Source organism: Rhinopithecus bieti, unplaced genomic scaffold (genome assembly GCF_001698545.2).
Source record: "Rhinopithecus bieti isolate Rb0 unplaced genomic scaffold, ASM169854v2 scaffold_76, whole genome shotgun sequence".
NCBI classification, from domain to species: Eukaryota; Metazoa; Chordata; class Mammalia; order Primates; family Cercopithecidae; genus Rhinopithecus; species Rhinopithecus bieti.
This window is the reverse complement of record NW_016803343.1, coordinates 3,756,497-3,777,672: the sequence shown is the minus strand read 5'-3', so window position 1 is coordinate 3,777,672 and position 21,176 is coordinate 3,756,497. Positions and strand designations below refer to the sequence as shown.

The 21,176-nt window shown below is 38.7% G+C and overlaps 1 protein-coding gene across 3 annotated transcripts in view; it reads right to left on the bottom strand.

Annotated features, from left to right (window-relative positions):
• Positions 1-20,767, bottom strand: part of ZMAT3 (zinc finger matrin-type 3) — a 58,782-nt gene extending 38,015 nt beyond the window's left edge. The window contains exons 1-3 of one of the 3 annotated variants that reach the window (XM_017877296.1): positions 20,449-20,767; positions 20,177-20,297; positions 16,343-16,669 (exon numbers count right to left, since the gene is read on the bottom strand). In XM_017877296.1, the coding sequence (XP_017732785.1) occupies positions 16,343-16,612 (270 nt within the window). In that variant the 5' untranslated portion in view covers positions 16,613-16,669; positions 20,177-20,297; positions 20,449-20,767. The remainder of the gene's footprint in view (positions 1-16,342; positions 16,670-20,176; positions 20,298-20,448) is intronic. The other 2 variants (XM_017877294.1, XM_017877299.1) reach the window with 2 other exon arrangements.
• Positions 20,768-21,176: the final 409 nt, after the last annotated feature.

Here is a 21,176-nt window from a genome sequence, read left to right as displayed (position 1 = left end):
CACTCTTAAATTTCTTCGCTACCTGTGGCTAGAAGGTTTCCAAACCAAAAGCTCAGCTCTGCTCACAGCAGGTTAAATACTTAGGGCTAAAATCATCCAAAGGCACCAGGGGCTCCTCAGTGAGGAATGTATCCAGCCTATACTGGCTTATCCTCATCCCAAAACCATAAAGCAACTAAGAGGTTCCTTGGCAAAACAGGTTTCTGCCGAATATGGATTCCCAGGTACGGTGAAATAGCCAGACCATTATATACACTAATTAAGGAAACTCAAAGCCAATACTCATTTAGTAAGATGGACACCTGAAGCAGAAGCGGCTTTCCAGGCCCTAAAGAAGTCCCTAACCCAAGCCCCAGTGTTAAGCTTGCCAACAGGGCAAGACTTTTCTTTATATGTCACAGAAAAAACAGGAATAGCTCTAGGAGTCCTTACACAGGTCTGAGGGACGAGCTTGCAACCCATGGCATACCTGAGTAAGGAAACTGATGTAGTGGCAAAGGATTGGCCTCACTGTTTACAGGTAGTAGCAGCAGTAGCAGTCTTAGTATCTGAAGCAGTTAAAATGATACAGGGAAGAGATCTTACTGTGTGGACATCTCATGATATGAACAGCATACTCACTGCTAAAGGAGACTTGTGGCTGTCAGACAACCATTTGCCTAAATATCAGGCTCTAGTACTTGAAGGGCCAGTGCTGCAACTGTGCACTTGTGCAACTCTTAACACACCCACATTTCTTCCAGACAGTGAACAAAAGATAGAACATAACTGTCAACAAGTAACTGCTCAAACCTACACCACTCGAGGGGACCTTTTAGAGGTTCCCTTGGCTGAGCCCGACCTCAACTTGCATACTGATGGAAGCTCCTTTGTAGAAAAAGGACTTCAAAAAGCGGAGTGTGCAGTGGTCACTGCTAATGGAATACTTGAAAGTAATCCCCTCACTCCAGGAACTACTGCTCAGCTGGCAAAACTAATAGCCCTCACTCGGGCACTAGAATTAGGATAAGAAAAAAGGGTAAATATATATACAGACTCTCTAGGTATGCTTACCTAGTCCTCCATGCCCATGCAGCAATATGGAGAGAAAGGGAATTCCTAACTTCTGAGGGAACACCCATCAAACATCAGGAAGCCATTAGGAAATTATTATTGGCTGTACAGAAACCTGAAGAGGTGGCAGTCATACACTGCCGGGGTCATCAGAAAGGAAAGGAAAGGGAAATAGAAGGGAACCGCCAAGCGGATACTGAAGCCAAAAGAACCACAAGGCAGGACCCTTCATTAGAAATGCTTATAGAAAGAACCCTCGTATGGGGTAATCCGCTCTGGGAAACCAAGTCGCAGTACTCAGAAGAAGAAATAGAATGGGGAACCTCATGAGGACATAGTTTCCTCCCCTCAGGATGTCTAGCCACCGAAGAAGGCTTTTTCCTGCAGCTAACCAATGGAAATTACTTAAAACCCTTCACCAAACCTTTCACTTAGGCATTGATAACACCCATCAGATGGCCAAATCATTATTTACTGGACCAGGTCTTTTCAAAACCATCAAGCAGATAGTCAGGGCCTGTAAACTGTGCCAAAGAAATAATCCCCTGCACTGCAGGCCATACATTTCAATCCCTGTATCTTTAACCTCCTTGTTAAGTTTGTCTCTTCCAGAATCAAAGCTGTAAAACTACAAATAGTTCTTCAAATGGAACCCCAGATGCAGTCCATAACTAAGATCTACCACGGACCCCTGGACCGGCCTGCTAGCCCACGCTCCGATGTTAATGACATTGAAGGCACCCCTCCTGAGGAAATCTCAACTGCACAACCCCTACTATGCCCCAATTCAGCAGGAAGCACTTACAGCAGTCGTCAGCCAACCTCCCCAACAGCTCTTGGATTTTCCTGTTGAGAGGGGGGACTGACCTGATGAGAGACAGGACTAGCTGGATTCCCTAGGCAGACAAAGAATCCCTAAGCCTAGCTGGGAAGATGACTGCTTCCACCTTTAAACACGGGGCTTGCAACTTAGCTCAATATCCGACCAATTAGATGGTAAAGAGAGCTCACTAAAATGCTAATTAGGCAAAAACAGGAGGTAAAGAAATAGCCAATCATCTATTGCCTGAGAGCACAGCAGGAGGGACAATGATCGGGACATAAGCCCAGGCATTTGAGCTGGCAACAGCTATCCTCTCTGGGTTCCCTCTCTTTGTATAGGAGCTCTGCTTTCACTCTATTAAAACTTGCAACTGAGGAAAAAAAAAAAAAAAAAGCAGGCACCACAGAAAGGTGAAGTCCAACTTAAAGAAATCAAAAAATAATACAGGTATGAATGGAAAATTTCCAGTGAAATACCATAAATAAAAAACAATCACAACTTCTGGAAATGAAGGACATGCTTAGAGAAATGCAAAACACACTGAAAAGTCTCAGCAATAGACTCGAACAAGTAGAAGAAAGAACTTCAGAGCTCAAAGATAAGGCTTTCGAATTAACCCAAACCGATAAAGACAAAGAAAAAAAGAATTTTTAAAAAATGAACAAAGCCTCCAAGAAGTTTAAGATTATGATAAACAACCAAACCTAAGAATAATTGCTGTTCCTGAGGAAGAAGAGAAATCTAAAAGTTTGAAAAACATATTTGAGGGAATAATTGAGGAAAACTTCCCCAGCCTTGCTAGAGATCTAGACATCTGAATACAAGAAGCTCAAAGAACACCTAGGAAATTCACTGCAAAAAGATCATCACCTAGGCATATAGTCATCAGGTTGCCCAAAGTCAAGATGAAAGAAAGAATCTTAAGAGCTGTGAGGCAAGAGCATAAGGTAACCTATAAAGGAAAACCTATCAGATTAACAGCAGATTTCTCAGCTGAAACCCTACAAGCTAGAAGGAACTGGGGTCCTATCTTTAGCCTCCTTAAACAATTATCAGCCAAGAACTTTGTATCCAGTGAAACTAAGCTGCATAAATGAAGGAAAGATACAGTCTTTGTCGGACAAAAAAATTCTGAGATAATTTGCCACTACCAAGCCAGCACTACAAGAACTACTAAAAGGAGTTCTAAATATTGAAACAAATCCTCAAAAGACACCAAAATAGGATAGCCTTAAAGCATAAATCTCACAGGACCTATAAAACAACACAATGGAAAAAAAAAAAAAAACCCAGATATTCAGGCAAAAACAAAAAACAAAAAACACAGCACAATGAACAAAATAGTACTTCACATCTCAATATTAAAATTGAATGCAAATGGCCTAAATTCTCCACTTAAAAGATTCCAAATGGCAGAACGGATAAGAATTCACCAACCAAGTATCTGCTATCTTTAAGAGACTCACGTAAACTTAAGGTAAAGGGGTGAAAAAAGATATTCCATGCAAATGGACAACAAAAGTGAGCAGGAGTAGCTATTCTTATTTAAGACAAAACAAACTTTAAAGCAACAGCAGTTTAAAAAGACAAAGAGGGTCATTATACAATAATAAAAGGACTAGTACAAAAGGAAAATATCACAATCCTAAATATATATACACCCATCACTGGAGCTTCCAAACTTATAAAACAATTACTACTAGACCTAACAAATGAGATAGACAGCAATACAATAATTGTGGGGGACTTCGATACTCCACTGACAGCACTAGACAGGTCAGAAAGTCAACAAAGAAACAATGGATTTAAACTATACGTTAGAAGAAATGCACTTCACAGATATTTACAGACCATCCTACCCAACAACTGCAGAATATACATTCTATTCATCAGCACATGGGACATTCTTCAAGATAGACCATATGATAGCCACAAAACAAGTCTCAACAAATTTAAGAAAATCAAATTTATAGCAAGTACTTTCTCAGACCACAGTGGAATAAAATTGGAAATCAACTCCAAAAGAAACCCTCAAAACCATGCAAATACATGGAAATTAAATAACCTGCTCCTGAATGATTGTTGGGTCAACAAGAAAATCAAGATGGAAATTAAAAGATTATTTGAACTGAATGACAATAGTGACACAACCTATGAAAACCTCTGGGATACAGCAAAGGCAGTGTTAAGAGGAAAGTTCATAGTATTAACTGCCTACATCAAAAAGTCTCAAAGAACACAAACAGACAATGTAAGGTCACACCTCACAGAACTGGAGAAACAAGAACAATCCAGACCCAAACCCAGCGGAAGAGCAGTCAAGATCAGAACAGAACTCAATGAAACAAAAACATTACAAAAGATAAGTGAAACAAAAAGTAGGTTTTTTGATAAGATAAACAAAACTGATAGACCATTATTGAGGTTAGCCAAGAAAATAAGAGACAAAATCCAAATAAGCTCAATTAGAAATGAAATGTGAGATATTACAACCCATACCACAGAAATACAAAAAAATCATTCAAAGCTACTACGAACACCTTTATGTGGATAAACTAGAAAACCTAAAGGAGATGGATAGAAATATACAACCCTCCTAGATTAAACCAAGAATACATAGGAACTGAACAGACCAATAACAAGCAGTGAGATTGCAATGGTAATCAAAAACTTACCAACAAAAAAAAGTCCAAGACCAGCAATATGCACAGCTGAATTCTATCAGACATTCAAAGAAGAACTGGTACCAATCCTACTGACACTACTCCAAAAGACAAAGAAAGAGGGAATCCTTCCTAAATCATTCTATGAAGTCAATATCACCCTAATACCAAAACCAGGAAAGGACATTACAAAAAAAAGAAAACTACAGACCAATATCCCTGATGAACATAGACGCAAAATCCTCAACAAAATACTAGCTAACCAAATCCAACAGCATATCAAAAAGATAATCCACCATCATCAAATGGGTTTCACACCAGGGATTCAGGGATGGTTTTACCTCTAGGGATAGTTTAACATCCTTGAGTCAATAAATGTGATACACCACATAAACAGAATTAAAAACAAAAATCATATGATCACCTCAATAGACAAAGAAAAAGCATTTGACAAAATCCAGCATCCCTTTATGGTTAAAACCCTCAGCAAAATCAGCATAGAAGGAACACACCTTAAGGTAATAAAAGCCATCTATGACAAACCCACAGACAACACTATATTGAATGCAGAAAAGCTGAAAGCATTCCCCCTGAGAACTGGAACAAGACAAGGATGCCCACTTTCACCACTTCTATTCAACCTAGTACTGGAAATCCTAGCCACAGCAATCAGACAAGAGAAAGAAATAAATGGCATCCAAATCAGTAAACAGAAAGTCAAACTGTCACTATTTGCTAATGACATGATTGTGTATCTAGCAAATCCTAAAGACTTATCCAAAAAGCAACTGGTACTGGTAAACGAATTCAGCAAAGTTTTGGGATACAAAATTAATATACACAAATCAGTAGCTCTGCTATACACCAACAGCGACCAAGCAGAGAATTAAATCAAGAACTCAACCCCTTTTACAATAGCTGCAAAAAAAAAAAAAAAATAGGAATATACTTAACCAAAGAGCTGAAAGACCTCTACAAGGAAAAGCACAGAACACTGCTGAAGGTAATCATAGATGACACAAACAAACGGAAGCACATCCCATGCTCATGATGGGTAGAATCAATGTTGTGAAAATGCCAAAAGCAATCTACAAATTCAATGCAATTCCCATCAAAATACCATCATCAAATTCAATGCAATTCCCATCAAAATACCATCATCATTCTTCACAGAACTAGAAAAAAAAATGCTAAAATTCATATGGAACCAAAAAAGAGCCCTCATAGCCAAAGCAAGACTAAGCAAAAAGAACAAATCTAGAGGCCTTACATTACCTGACTTCAAACTATAGTATATGGCTACAGTCACCAAAACAGCATGGTACTGGCATAAAAACAGGCATTTAGACCAATAAAACAGAATAGAGAACGCGGAAATAAAGCCAAATACTTATGGTCAACTGAGATTCAACAAAAGAAACAAAACATAAAGTGAGGAAAGGACACCCTATTAAACAAAAGGTNAAATTCAATGCAATTCCCATCAAAATACCATCATCATTCTTCACAGAACTAGAAAAAAAAAATGCTAAAATTCATATGGAACCAAAAAAGAGCCCTCATAGCCAAAGCAAGACTAAGCAAAAGAACAAATCTAGAGGCCTTACATTACCTGACTTCAAACTATAGTATATGGCTACAGTCACCAAAACAGCATGGTACTGGCATAAAACAGGCATTTAGACCAATAAAACAGAATAGAGAACGCGGAAATAAAGCCAAATACTTATGGTCAACTGAGATTCAACAAAAGAAACAAAAACATAAAGTGAGGAAAGGACACCCTATTAAACAAAAGGTGCTGGGATAATTGGCAAGCCACATGTAGAATAATGAAACTGGATCCTCATCTCTCACCTTATACAAACATCAACTAGAGATGGATCAAAGACTTAAATCTAAAACCTGAAACCATAAAAATTCTAGAACATTGGAAAACATTCTTCTAGACATTGACTTAAGCAAAGACTTCATGACCAAGAACCCAAAAGCAAATGCAACAAAAACAAAGATAAATAGATGGGACTTAATTAAACTAAAAAGCTTCTGTACAGCAAAAGAAATAAGCAGAGTAAACAGACAACCCACAGAGTAGGAGAAAATCTTTGCAATCTATACATCCAACAAAGGACTAATATCTGGTCTACAAAGGATTCAAACAAATCAGCAACAAAAAATAAACAATAGCATCAAAAAGTGGCCTACGGATATGAATAGACAATTCTCAAAAGATGACATACAAATGGCCAACAAACATATGAAAAAAATGCTCAACATCACTAATTATCAGAGAAATGAAAATCAAAACCACCACATGATACCACCTTACTCCTGCAAGAACGGCCGTAATCAAAAAATCAAAAAATAATAGATGTTCGTATGGATGTGGTGAAAAGGGAACACTTTTACACTACTGTTAGGAATGTAAAATAGTACAACCACTATGGAAAACAGTGTGGCAATTCCCTCCTTAAAGAACTAAAAGTAGATCCACCATTTGATCCAGCAATCCCTCTCCTGGTTATCTACCCATAGGAAGAGAAGTCATTATATGAAAATGATACTTGTACACACGTTTAGACGAGCACAATTCGCAGCTGAAAAAAATGCCCATCAATCCACGAGTGGATAAAGAAAATGTGGCATATATTAATATATACTATGGAATACTACTCAGCCATAAAAAGGAACGAAATAATGGCATTTGCAGCAACCTGGGCTGGGCGCGGTGGCTCACGCCTGCAATCCCAGCACTTTGAAAGGCTGAAGCGGGTAGATCACATGAGGTCAGGAATTCAAGACCAGCCTGGCCAACATGGTGAAACACTATCTCTACTAAACATACAAAAATTAGCCAGGCACAGTGGCAGGCGCCTGTAATTCCAGTGACTCCGGAGGCTAAGGCAGGAGAATCACTTCAGCCCAGGAGGCGGAGGTTGCAGTGAGCAGAGATTGCACCACTGCACTCCAACCTGGGTGACAGAGGGAGACTCTGTCTCAAAAAAAGTAAAATAAAATAAATCAAAATAAATAAAATTAGAATATAGGTATAGAGACAGATTATATCTATAGAAATATAGAATATATCTATAGATATAGAATATATATAAAACAAAATTAGAATCCATAAATCCACAGTAATATAAATAACTGAATAAATAAATGCAAAAATGGGAAAGACCTTTCTTAAAGTAAAATTCCAAGTAACAAGTTTAGAAGGAATGATTAAAACAGAAAAAGCACCAATTGGAAAATGCCACTCTAATAATTATTGGAGACAAGAATCATCACTGACCAAAACTATGATGAGAAATAAAATATTCACAGTCTTAAAGCACCTCCCCATATAACATTTGTTGAACACAAAAAGAAAAAGAATAACTTTGCAAAGGAGAACTATGGCAGGCACCAGCTTAAACGAGTGATCAGAGTTAACAGCACCAGTAATAAAAGATACTCACATCACGTCTTTGTTGATATGACACACTAGGAAGAACACAGTACCATTTCTGTGGTATTCTTGCTAAAAAAGACATAACCTGAATTTAATCAAACAAGCCCAAATTTGGGACATTCTACAAAACAACTCTTCAAAAATGGCAAGATGATAAAAGCAAAGAAAACCAAGGACCTAGCCAAATTAAAGGAGACACGAAAACTACCTGCAAAATTTCATCCTGGATTAAATAACTGGAACCAGGGAAAGGCCATTAGCACACAATTAATGTAATGTAAACAGTATATAAACAGTATGATTTGAATCTGTGTTAAATTCCTGATTTTGACAACTATACTGTAGTTATGTAAAATGTTAATGTTTGGGGATCCTGAATAAGGTGCATACAGGAATTATTTGTACTATTTTTGGAACTGTTTTGTAAGTCTAGAATAATTCAAACTAAAAAGTTGATAAAATAAAAATAAAACTTGTCAAATGCCACAACTGTCCAATGCAGAGCCTGGACAATCTGGTTCCACTGCACCTTGGGAACACTCAACACTATCAAGGACTATCTCAGGTACCAGGAACTCTTCTAAATGCCCTACACATATTAACATGCAGGTATTATTAGTATCATCCTTCTCCTCATCATCTCCTTCTTCATGAAGCAGAGAAGGGTTAGGAAATGTTTCCGATATCATACATCTAACGAATAGTAAGACTACAAGATCAAATACTAGTCTGACCCCAAAGTCTGTGATTTCAGGTTCTTAATTAATATCCTATAAAACAGATGCTACGAAATGAGAATAAGAAATCCAGAAGTCTTATTTATTTAAATCAGTGTTAATTTCCTGATTTTGACAATTGTACTGTCATTATGTAAAATGTTAATGTTTGAATGTAACATTTAAATTTAAAATTAAAATACGACTGTCAAATTTAAAATTCAATATGAGATTAGAAGTTAAGAACACGTCTCAAATCAAAAAAAAAAAAAAGAAGAGTGATAAAAGATAGCAGAGACAAACAATATAAAGAATCAATCCATCAATTATACTTCAATAAAGCTAGAAAAATAAAAGAGAATCAATCCAGCAGAACCATGATAATGGCTAACAGGATTCCTAGAAGGAAAGACAAAAAATCTAGAGAATAGTAACTAAGAAAGAATATTTTTTTCTTTGGGAGGCCGAGGCAGGTGGGCCATCTGAGGTCAGGAGTTTGATACCAGCCTGGCCAACATGGTGAAACCCCGTCTCTACTAAAAATACAAAAAACTCAGCTGGGCATGGTGGCAGGCACCTGTAATCCCAGGTACTCAGGTGGCTGAGGCAGGAGAATCACTTAAACATAGGAGGCAGAAGTTACAGTGAGCTGAGACCGTGTCACTGCCCTCTAACCTGGGGAACAGAGTGAGACGCTGTCTCAAAAAAAAAAAAAAAAAAAAAAATTTTTTTAAAATTCTCCAGAGCAAGAGAAACAGAAGTACACAAACTGAAACAATCTACCAGTGCTGACCAGGACAAATGAAAAAGTATCCAGGGGAAAACAAGACACAACCATCATTGTCAGATCTCAGACTACAAGGATAAAAAGGAGAGCCTAAAAGCTTCCCGGGGAAAAAAAAGAAAGACACAAAATTAAAACAGGTCACCAACAAAAGAATAAGAATCAGAAGATTTCTCTTCAGCAACATTAGATAAAAACAGAAAATAGAGGGCAGCTGTTAACATTCCAGAGAAAAATAATCTTCAACCTGGAACTGAATTGTCAAATATGAAGGCACAACGCAAATATTTTTTAGAAACACAGGGCTCAAAAAAATTTATTCCCCATTACTCCCTCATTTTATTTCAAGGAAAAAAATGTGTTATACATTTATATTCATTCTTTCTTCCTTAAAGTAATGTAACAATATACTCCAACAAAACAAGATTTAAAAAAGAAAACACATATATTTAGAAAATAGTGGTCCAACCTAAAGAGCAGTAAGTCCAAAGCTGACAAAGCTGTGCAGCAAACCAAAAAGACACCAGCTGAAAATGGAGCAAGGAGATAGAGGGATCTAGGATAAAAAGAAAATTCCATACAATAAAAGTGGGGTTGAGACTTAGGCGTGGAGAGGAGAATGGTGATATGAAAATATAATGCTAGAAAAGAGGGGAGAAGAAAAGCAACTAAAACTCCAGGAAATACAAAACCTACACTCCGGGAAATACAAAAACCTATACAATGAAGTAGTGATTCAAATATAGAACAACTAATCCAAACTAGAACAACTAGTCAAAATCAGAATCAGAAAACAGTAGGTTTCATGAAGATAAATGAAATGTAAGCAATATAAAGAAAGATTGAGATGCTAATAGCTTTTTTGTAAGGCTTAAGATTCTTCTCTCTAGTTTTTTTTTTTTAAGTACCAGAAACTCAAGGAAAAACAGAAAATTATTTCAAAGTTATAATCCACATATGAAGCAAACTAAAATAGACACAATTTTGAGCAACTGGTAGCATTCAGGAAAGGGTTACCTATTTGAGTATGTCTTGTGAGTAGCATGAGATCATGACACTGGAAATATAGGGAAGGAAACAGCTCTGCAGTGAACAGTATTTCTCCACTTATAATAATGCAAAATTCCCTATTCACAATAATGCAAATGCTGAATGTTAATTTTCAACAATTGGCATCAACCTGCAAATAGAGCATGGAAAACTTAATTTGATGACAGAATGGATAAAAACATGATCAATCTTGACAGTGCCAAAGTAAAACTACAGCCAGCTCAAGTTGGGAGTCAGAAAGGAGAGAATGGAGAGGGAAAAAAGGAAGGGAATGGGTGGAGAACAGGTAATCACTACTTTCCATTATAAACCCTTTGGTTCCTTAGGCATTATTTTAAATAAAAATATTTTTAAATTTTTTTAGGAGAAAGTTGTTACCATTGGCTAATGCTACAAAGGGGTCAAGTGAGAAGGAGTTAGATTTGGCCTGTAAGATCATGGTGACACTGGAAAGGACCATTTCAGTGGCCTATAGGAATGGAAATCAGCATACAGTGGGCTGGGGAATGAATGGGAAATGAAGACCTGAAGAGAACAATTATACCCAGTAGAATGCTAAGGACAGGAGAGAAGAGGAGAAAGGTTGCTGACAGCAGGGATTAAAAGTAATGGGAAGGTTGCTGCTGCTATTTTTATTTATATAGAAGAGACTTGAGCACAGTTTTTGATTGAGGTGAAAAGGCGATGAAATCCAGAAAACAGGATGAGGAATCAAACTTGGACAAAAGAAAGCGTATCTATCATTTTGAAATAAGAAGAAATGAGGCAGGGGTAGACTAGAGGAGGAGGCAGAAAACTGGCAGGATCACAGAGAGCTTCTGCCCTCTCAAGTGATCAAAGCAACAGCTAGAAAAGCCTACAGAGGTGGTGATTTCAGAGAGCAGAACAAGAAAACCAACAAGAATTCATTATTGGGTAAATGGACTAAGCTGACAGACGAGTAGTATGGTTGAAATGTGAAAAATCATTTTATTTGAACTTACATTTGAAAATCATTTTATTTTGCCTCATTTGTTGGTTGAATTATTCTTCATGAGACTCTTTTAAGGTAACCTGGTATCTGGATCTAAAAGAGTATCTCTGGAGAACGATCAAGGAAAACAAAATTTTGCTTATTTACACAAGGTCCTACAGCAAGTCACTATCAAAGTAGTAACAACAGTAAGACAACTGTGTACCATCTCATTCTGCTCATTTGAGACCCAAACACTTCTAAACAATAGCAACCTATTTCAACCAACCAGTATTTATTAAGATAACACATACAATTCTCACAATACTGCACAGGAAGTACAATGACCCCTACTTTACAGATATTTTATAAAGAGAGATTCAGTGTCTTGCCTAAAGTAACTGAGCCAAGATTCCAGCCCAAAGCTGTTAGATTCCAAAGCATATATGCCACGTGTAAAGCACACGCATTAAAACCAAATCTGAAGTGCGTTTTAGCCATTCTCAGTCCACTATAAGTCCATTTGGAAAAAAGTCAAATCGGAGAATTTTGAATACATGAAAATTAGCTGAGATTTAATTCACTGATCCAAACCTGGGTGATCAATATTAAGATGTAAGTGCCAAAATCAGTGCTTTAAATTTTGGGGAAAATCTAACAGCATTCTCTTCATTATGAATTATGAATTAAGACTGCTACATTCAGCATCCTAATTCTAAAGCTACTCTTCCACCAGTATTCTCTTTCTCTAATCAATCTAATTAACATAGTAGGTTGTTATTTGACTACTAAATATTACAAATAGAAAGCCATATTTATGACAAATTTTATAAATGTACTGTAAGTAGATCTTGTCAAATATATACATGCAAATTAGCAAATAAACTGGCGACTTTAAACTGTGGATGCCTTAGCAAAATTCATCCACGCTTTTTGCTTTTTTTATTTCTGTTAATAACCTTCCATGCTAAAGCAATTCCTCCTCTGGGTATTTATGCTGATGAAACAGTGGTATGTTACCCCATGCCAGCCTTGCCCTAAGTAACCTGAAGCCTGCAGATAGACTTTAATAAAATGAAAGTATGTTTCTCCTCCAAAGATTGGATTTTAAATTAAGTTATACCTAAAGCCCTAATTTTAAGAATATAAAATTCGATGGCTTCATTAAAAATGAAACAACAGCTGACGATGTTTTGAAGCCAACTGATCAGTCTTAAAAAGTACTTGGAATAAAACTAAATCTATAATGACTACAGATACACATGGGTCACTGCTAAGGTAGCCCCAGCTTGGGAACACTGGGACGTCAGGAAAAAACGCTAGTGAGCTTAAAGGGAAGTATTTATTGGGTAGTTTCCACTGCATGTCCTGGATTACTGGAACATGATACAGTCTGGCTCTAGTGTAACCACCGCTGTTTACAATACCTGAGGCAATTTGAAACTCCACAATTTCAACAATGGCATCAACTGACTAAAAAGTTTTGAGTAATGTAATCACAGTGATTTATCACTTCTCACAAATGCATTTCTAGCTCATAAACAGGCTACTCATGACCCATTTTATCTCACACATAACTGAAATAATTAAAGTACAGTTTGGTAATGCTCTGTATTAAAAATTAGAAAGTAAGATTTTAGTCTTGAAATAAAATTGTACAGCCATCAGCTCATTTAACCCTAAACCACTTTGTTGTATTAGTCTACAATCATTGGTATTCTACTTATTCCTGTGCTTGGTAAGCCTTACTCATTGGTCTTACACTTCTCTTTTTTATGTGTTTTGTTGTTGTTCTTGTTATTGTCATTGTTGTTGTTGTTGTCTTTGTTTGCTGGAGTGCAGTGGCATGATCATAGCTCACTGCTGCCTCAATCTCCCAGGCTCAAGTGAGCCTCCTGTCTCAGCCTCACGAATAGCTGGGACTACAAGTGTCTGCCACTATGCTCACCTAATTTCCTTGTATTTTTGTAGAGACAGGGTCTTGTTATGCTGTCCAGGCTGGTCTCGAACTCCTGAATGCAAGCAATCTTCCCGCCACAGCCTCCCAAAGTGCTGGGATTACAGGTGTGAGGCACCACACCTGGCCTGGTCTTAGCCTTGTCTTCAGTAATCTTTCTTTTATTACTGCTTATTCATGTACACCCTCTGATGCATCTTTTTGGCTAACATTTCTATGCTTTCCTTCTTTGGTAGCTCACCCACTTCTAGAGTTATGTTCACACTCTGATTGTTTATTATCCTGATCTACATTTTGGACTATACACTCTTATCTTGACCATTTCTATCTTATTAAAATCCACATTTCACTTCTAAGATGACCTTTTTTCTATGTTCCCCTAATGCAATTGCTCTGTATTTTTACACATGAACTGCTTTGCCTTAGTTTCTCTGTTAAAAACTTCTCTCTTTAAGGGTTACCAATAACATCAGTCTCATTCGAATCTTTGCTTCCAAAGTCTTAGCAATATACTTTATTATACCCAAACTTTTCATTTTCTGTAAGCTTCTACTTTCTGATTACTAGCTTGCCTCTTTTCTTTCCCATCTTTACGCTGGTTTTTAGCTGCTTAAGTTGTCCCGTTACATCCTGTTCTCCTTCAACCTTTCCACTTAAAATTCTGATTTTGAGAAATTTACCTAAATTGTATTTCCCTTTTCTTATATTTTCTAATTTATTTATTCACTGTATCATTGAGGAAACTGAAATTAAGTATAATTACTAATCTTGTCAACTAAAAAGTTTAGAACAAACATATGCAAAAATGTAAAATAAAAGAAAAAAACAAATGTTGATTCTGTTTATCTAGTTTTAGCCTATAATCCAATGACCTTGCATCAAACTGAATCTTCTCTATGTACCATCAGTAGCACCTTTCAAAGTCCATGAAGTCAAAAAGTTTTATTAGAAGAAAAAAGAAATAAGGTATATGTATAATCAATGGACACGTTAAAATTACACACTGCCCAAGAGTTTTCCCTCATAAAAGTAACCAACTCTTCCTTAAAAGGGAATTATAGGCTGGGTGTGGTAGGTCACTCATGCCTATAATCCCAGCACTTTGGGAGGCTGAATCTAGCCAACATGGCGAACTTCCATCTCTACTAAAAATACAAAAATTAGCTGGGTGTGCTGGTGTGCGCCCGAAGTCCCAGCTACTCGGGAGGCTGAGGCAGGAGAATCGCTTGAAGCCAGGAGACAGGGGCTGCAGTGAGCCAAGATCGTAGCACTGCACTCCAGCCTGGGCCACAGAGCAAGACTCTGTCTCAAAATAAATAAATAAATAAATAAAGGTAATTATATATGTGTATAGCATACAAGTGGGTTTGCTCCCAAGTTAATGATTTGTTAGGGGCTTTATACAGCTAATAATTAAACCTTGAGAACTCTGGCTTCTTTTTTCAAAGTGAGTCTTAGACTATAAAACTGAACATTCCGTAGGAATAAATGAAGAAAGCTAATACAGTCTTGGAGTTGAGATGAATCATCCTAACAGACTCTGCTTGAATGGTAAAGACAGGCAAAGGAAGACCCTGTATCAAACAATTGTACTGGACAGCAAGGTGATGAGAGTAGATACTGGGGAAAGGGGGAAAATGTAAAAATAAAACCAGAAGAGGCCTTTAGGAACCAATGATGACACAGGTCAAGATCTGCGAGATATAATTAACTCAACTCTCTGCACCTGAGGGCAAAACAAAACCACATAATGGGAACTTAAAGAAGGCAACATATTATGTCTTCCCCTAAATACCAGAGAAAACAATTGACCATCAAAATACTTCTGACATACAATCAAAAAGCAACACAATAATCAGTCTTTGGGATCAAAGCAAAACAGAAAAGACTTAACACCCACAGTAAACAAAAACTTTAAGTTGGAGAAAGTTATGGTGCACAACAGAAGAAACACCTGTGTAACAGTCTTCTACCATACTCTCTTATTACTAGAGATTTTCATGCAGATAATAAATAAATCAATGATGTCCCAGGAAGACATCATTCAGTGGGTTTTGTCCTTGATTATTTCCCAGGTCTCTTTTCTCCGAAAAAAGAAATTATTTAACTTTATACAGACAAATGTCTAGAATAAAAAGAAATATTGTGCCCTCTCTTTAGAACCAAAGTTTAATTTTCCATTTGTTCTTAGATAATATTACCCTTTAAAATGGTCCTCTCCACTAGCTATTCAACATGGAGGTGAAAGCTTTACATCTTAAAAACCAGTATTAGTTTACACTAACGGGCTAAAATAAATTAGCGTATGCTTATTATGAATGAAGGATAGGGCTTAATATTCCAATGTCATTTTATTCTCACTATAAAAAGATACCTGTGTTTTCCTTACCAGTGATAGGATATATAAGAGTTATAAGTCAAAAATGGAAAGCATGAGAGTCATGCACAGAGGTCACCTTGAAATGATGCGAATTATATTAGCTTCTAAACAATTTTACACTGAATTGAGTTTGGTACATCATGGGTTTGTTTGTTTGAGATGAAGTCTTGCTCTGTCGTCCAGGCTGGTACATCGTGTTTTAAATACTTGCTCTTCTTAAGACCACAGGTTCAAATGCCAGCATAGATAATTTACATTTGCCTGCAAAGACTGGTAAGCTATCGAACGCCACACAGTTTAGTGTAAGAGGTTGAGATCCATTCTACAAAAAGTGATACTTATTTTTAAAGTAAAAACATAAGGCTTTTAATCAAACAAATTTATACTTAGTTGTTCTCTAAGCCATCTTGATATTCCACGCACAGTCATATCTGGAGAGACAACTGCTAAACAGGAAGAGCCCTGAAATGTTCACCCCACTAAATGCCTGGTTTTCTTCTCTCCCTTTACCTGATAATGAGCCTGGGCTTGCTGTGCAGAGTTCAAGGTGACATTGCAGAGTTTGCAGTACAGGGGCTTACATAGCTCCTCCAGGGCACAGTCTTGCTCCCCTTCCTTTGATAACTCTTCTTCCCCTGCAAGAGGCAAGGAAGCCTCCTGCCCAAAAGGCTTCTGTGGTGGAAGCTGCAAGGTTCCTGTAGACCTGGTGGCCACTGACATAGGAGGCGAGGGTGAGGGCTGCTTAGGTGGAGCAAGCACGGCGTGTTGCAAGAGGATCATTGGGTAGGAAAGCCTTGGGCATAATCCAGTGGGTGATGAGAAGCAAGGTCTTCAAATCTGAATCAGTAGCAAAAAAAAAAAAAAAAAAAAAAAAAAAAAAAAAAAAAAAAAAAAAAAACCATAAACAAAAAACTCACTTAAAAATGAGACTTCACAAGATAACATGTAAATGACAACATAATCTGACCCTTTCTTCTACTTCTCCAAACCCATCCTTGGGACTTCTTTCCTTTGGCCTCATTTAGCAGACTTCCCCTTCCTGTTAATTCATGTTAACATGGTGCTCTTCCACTGAGAATGGCTTTATAAATTTGGCTTTATTTTGCTTGGCACCGTTCCAACTGCTATCCCTCTGGCCCATGAACATTAATAGCATTGCATCCAAGGCTAATTAAATCCAAAAGTCACATGGCTGAAATGGACATCAAAGGTCACCTAGTCCAGACCCCTTCCCTCAGGCACACTAACACTTAAACACTCTTAATGATAATCACGCACAGACAAAAACACCACGAGCTATCTAGGCATGGTGGCTCATGTCTGTAATCCCAGCATTTTGGGAGGCCGAGGTGGGTGGATCACCTGAGGTCAGGAGTTCGAGACCAGCCTGTTTGAGACAATGTGGTGAAACCCCGTCTCTACTAAAAATACAAACATTAGCTGGGTGTGGTGGCAAGTGCCTGTAATCCCAGCTACTCGGGAGACTGAGGTAGGAGAATCGCTTGAATAGGGGAGGCAGAGGTGGTAGTAAACTGAGATCATGCCACTGCACTCCAGCCTGGGTGACAGAGCAAGACTGTGTCTCAAAAAAAAAAAAAAAAAAAAACTAAAACGACCAGCTAAAAATCTTAGCAAACATCTCTTCCAACCAACCAATATCAAAAAGAGTGAATAAAAAAAATCACCTTGCAGAAATTTCAAGGAACTCTAGGAATAGCCTAGAGTTAAAGTATGACAGAAATAAATAAAACATGCTCCTTCTGATCAACTAGCAATATTTAAGTAGTTGAGCCAATGTATAGCAGAGGTGGCAAGCAGCCCGTGGGCCACTACAGCCACAGATGTGCTGTTTGGAATATACAGTTTTGTTTTCATTTTTTAAGTTGAATTAGTTGTTAACATTCAAAAATCAAGAGATTCGTGGCTTCTCTTGAAAAAGGATGATCTGGCATCACTTGGCCCACATTCCTATATGGGACTCAATTAACTAGTTAGTGCTCAGAGGCACAGTGCCCTCTAGCCAGGCCCGCCGTCTCTGGGACACCTCAGTCCCCACTCAGTTGCTGCCTGTACTTGATACTTGCCTGTTCACTGTGGGCTCTTGAGTTTACCTCATACAGCCTTAGACTATATTCATCAGTCCCCTGTAAAATCCAAATTTTTCCTCCTTCTCTAGGTAAATTACCTACACAAAATAAGGTATCAAGGAAATGTCCAATGGAATAATGGATCACACCACCAAAAGCCACAGTATAATTCCAGTTCCTCAGTCTTGAGGCTATTTTCCTCCCCCTTCTTAATAAATGATAGTCTCTATTATAATTCCTTCAGAAAAGACCCAAAATGTTCCTCTCCCTCTTCAATCTTTATCCATAATTTCTCCTGCCTCCCCCTACAGATGGCATCGTCTAACCTGAGTGTCTCAAAATGAACCACAGTACACCCTTTGGGTTCCCAAGATTCTAATTAACCCAAATTAGAATCCTTATTTCAAAATCCACAATTCCCTACACTCTCTCAATACAGTATTAAAACCTCTTCTATTAGTCAATAGAATATGGCTATTTTAAGCTGCTGAAAATTTCCATCTGCAATGGAAATGTGTACATTATGGCAATAATAGAACTACTAAAATGTATCAAGTAAATTTTGAAAAGTTAAAGTCTGTATTACCACATTTGATAACTACACAGCACCTGAAAATCAAGTAACAACTTTCATACGAAATTTGGGGTGGGGAGGCAACAAAGGAAATCAGCGTGATGGGAAAATAATGTAGTTAAGGGTAAAATGCATAAGTATTAGTCATAGAATTTAACAATACTTCTCATTAATCACAAAATTTAGAAAAATTATTTCATTTTAAGCAGAAGTGTACTGCCCATATCTCTGGGAACATAAAGAAAAGCAATATAGAGTTTGAACATTTAAAAAGTCAGGTTCTCTGTGATGGTATTATTTATCTTAATCGAATCAAGTAAAGATATCCATAAAGCAAAAACAGATATGGTCATTTTAGAAAAGGGAACTAAGTAGACAAAGAACAGCCTTTTAAAAAGTTTACCTAACTATAATAATTCATAATGTTAAGCTACTGACGTCAACTTGCCACAAACATGCTGCTAGTTCATTAGTGAAAAGGTGAATGGGGGTGTGAAAACATCTGGATAAAGGAAACCAATATACACAGAAAATCAAATGCTACCAATTGCCTAGGCATGTCTGGACTTGTTTTATGAAAGCTCACTTTCACTTGAGGAAATTCTAGCATGTGTCTCCCCCAGTGTTATCTACAGGCTTCCCTCAAAATAAAGGTCCTTCTCAAAGCACAGAGGTACAAAAGGCTTCCTACCAGAGGGGATAAAGTTACCTGATTTAAAGAAAAAATTCTTGCCAAACACAGATTTACCCATTATCGCTTTGATCTTTATAATTTTTAAAGAGTAGTTTGATATCCCAAATTTATTTCTTGTCACATTTAACAATCAACACAATGTCGACTCCTCAAAAAAATCTATATATGACAACTGCATCAAATATTAGTACATTTGCAAACAAAAATTAGCATAAAATATAAATCTTAAAATGAATAAAACCAAGTCTTCAGTGAATGCATGAATGATGGAATCCATAGACGCAAAACATGCAACTCAGATCTGTTCAACTGTTGCATTGGTTTAAAAGGGACAAATTTGAAGTCTGGCATAAATATTCTCCAGATCTTAAAAACCACTCACTCTGATGCTTGCAATGGCATAAATGAAGGATTCATGCTGGTTAATGTCCTGGTTTGGAAAGGACCTAAGACGAGATTAAAGAAAATCAAAGCTTCGCAATGTACCCTGTTTAAAGAAAATTAATTATCATAGCATACTTAGTTTTCATGACTGGACTGGGGCCTACTCTTCACATACTGTGTTAAAGACAATCTCTTTCTCATTTGGAGAAATCTACAGAGGAAAGAGAATAGAATAAAGGAACAGGTTAGCAGCACCTCAGCAAACTAGGTAAGTCTGTAATTGGGAATTCTGGAAATGCGGGAAAGGCGGCGAGCATTACTCAGAGGTCATCAGAACGCAGCAAGAAGGAATGAAAGGGAGAAAAGTTAAAAAAAAAAATCACTTGAGGCAAGGTATATCCTATAAGGAAGGCTCGAAAGAACGCAGAAAACTGTGGAAGAGGCCTTGGCGAACTGGCGAATGTTTTTCAGTCTCCGCTGTGACGGTTCCTAATCCTAGGGAACTGTTTACAGATTTCAATCAAAGCTACAGACACTTCAGCGTCGCCCACATCCACCTTACATTCCTAAGATGTGCATGCATACACACGAACCCACACACGCACCTCAACCCGGTAAGGATGCCATCACGAAGGATGGAATCCCCAGACTCCCACGGGGCGGGGGCAACTGAGAGGGCCAAGGCAGCGGCACCCACAGATGATCCACCTGGTCCACGTGAAATGCCTGAAACGAGCAAACTAAACTGATAAACAGAAGCAGCGCAAGCCCTGTCACGTGGAGGGCAGATGGAAGGAGCATCGGAAAGGAACCGCTGGTCCCCGGCGCTCCGGGGCTCGTCCTGAAAGCCCCGCGGCTCCCAATCGCCCGCACTTACCGGAACCCCCGGGACGCGCCGGCAGTCTCGGCGCCGCGTCCGCCCGGGACGCCCGCGACGCCCGCCCTGCGCGCCCGGCTCTGCCCAGCTCGATCCAGCCTCTCCTCGAAGCAACTTTCTCCGCCGGCCGCCGCCGAGCCCCCTCCGCAGCCGAAGGCTGACTGTCAAAAGTCAGTCCAACCCGACCCACAGGGAAACAGCTGCAGGAAGTGACTGCGGAACCGGGAGGCGGTGGAGGAGGAGACTGAGGGCGCCGGATTGGTGTCGCCACTGCGCATGTGCATGGCGGAGCAGGCCCGGCAGCGGTAGCAGCTGCAGCCGCGGCCGCTCCAGCATCCCCGGCCTGCGGCGCGTGGGTCAGGTGCTGTGGCCGCCAGCGCAGGGACGCGGGGTTGGGCCGGCGTGGGGAACAAAGGCACGAGTGAGAGGCGGGAGGCTCCCACCGCCAATCTCAGCAGACAGCCCCGAAGAGCTGTTCAGCAGATGCCCTGGAAAGTTAATCCTTGGTAGAAGCCTGGGCAGAGCTTTTGCAACTTTCATCTCCTGTCATTGGGATCCAAACATTGTTCATTCTATTCCTCCCTTCGCCTCCTGGTTGGCGGTTGAGGCGGCTGAGTGAATCCTTTAAACTGCTGCTCTCCCCACTTCCGCCCCAGGATGGAGGAAGAAGAGGGTGGCTGCCTGCCCAGTAGTGGCCTCCCTCACACAAAACGCCGTTTCCCGCCCCC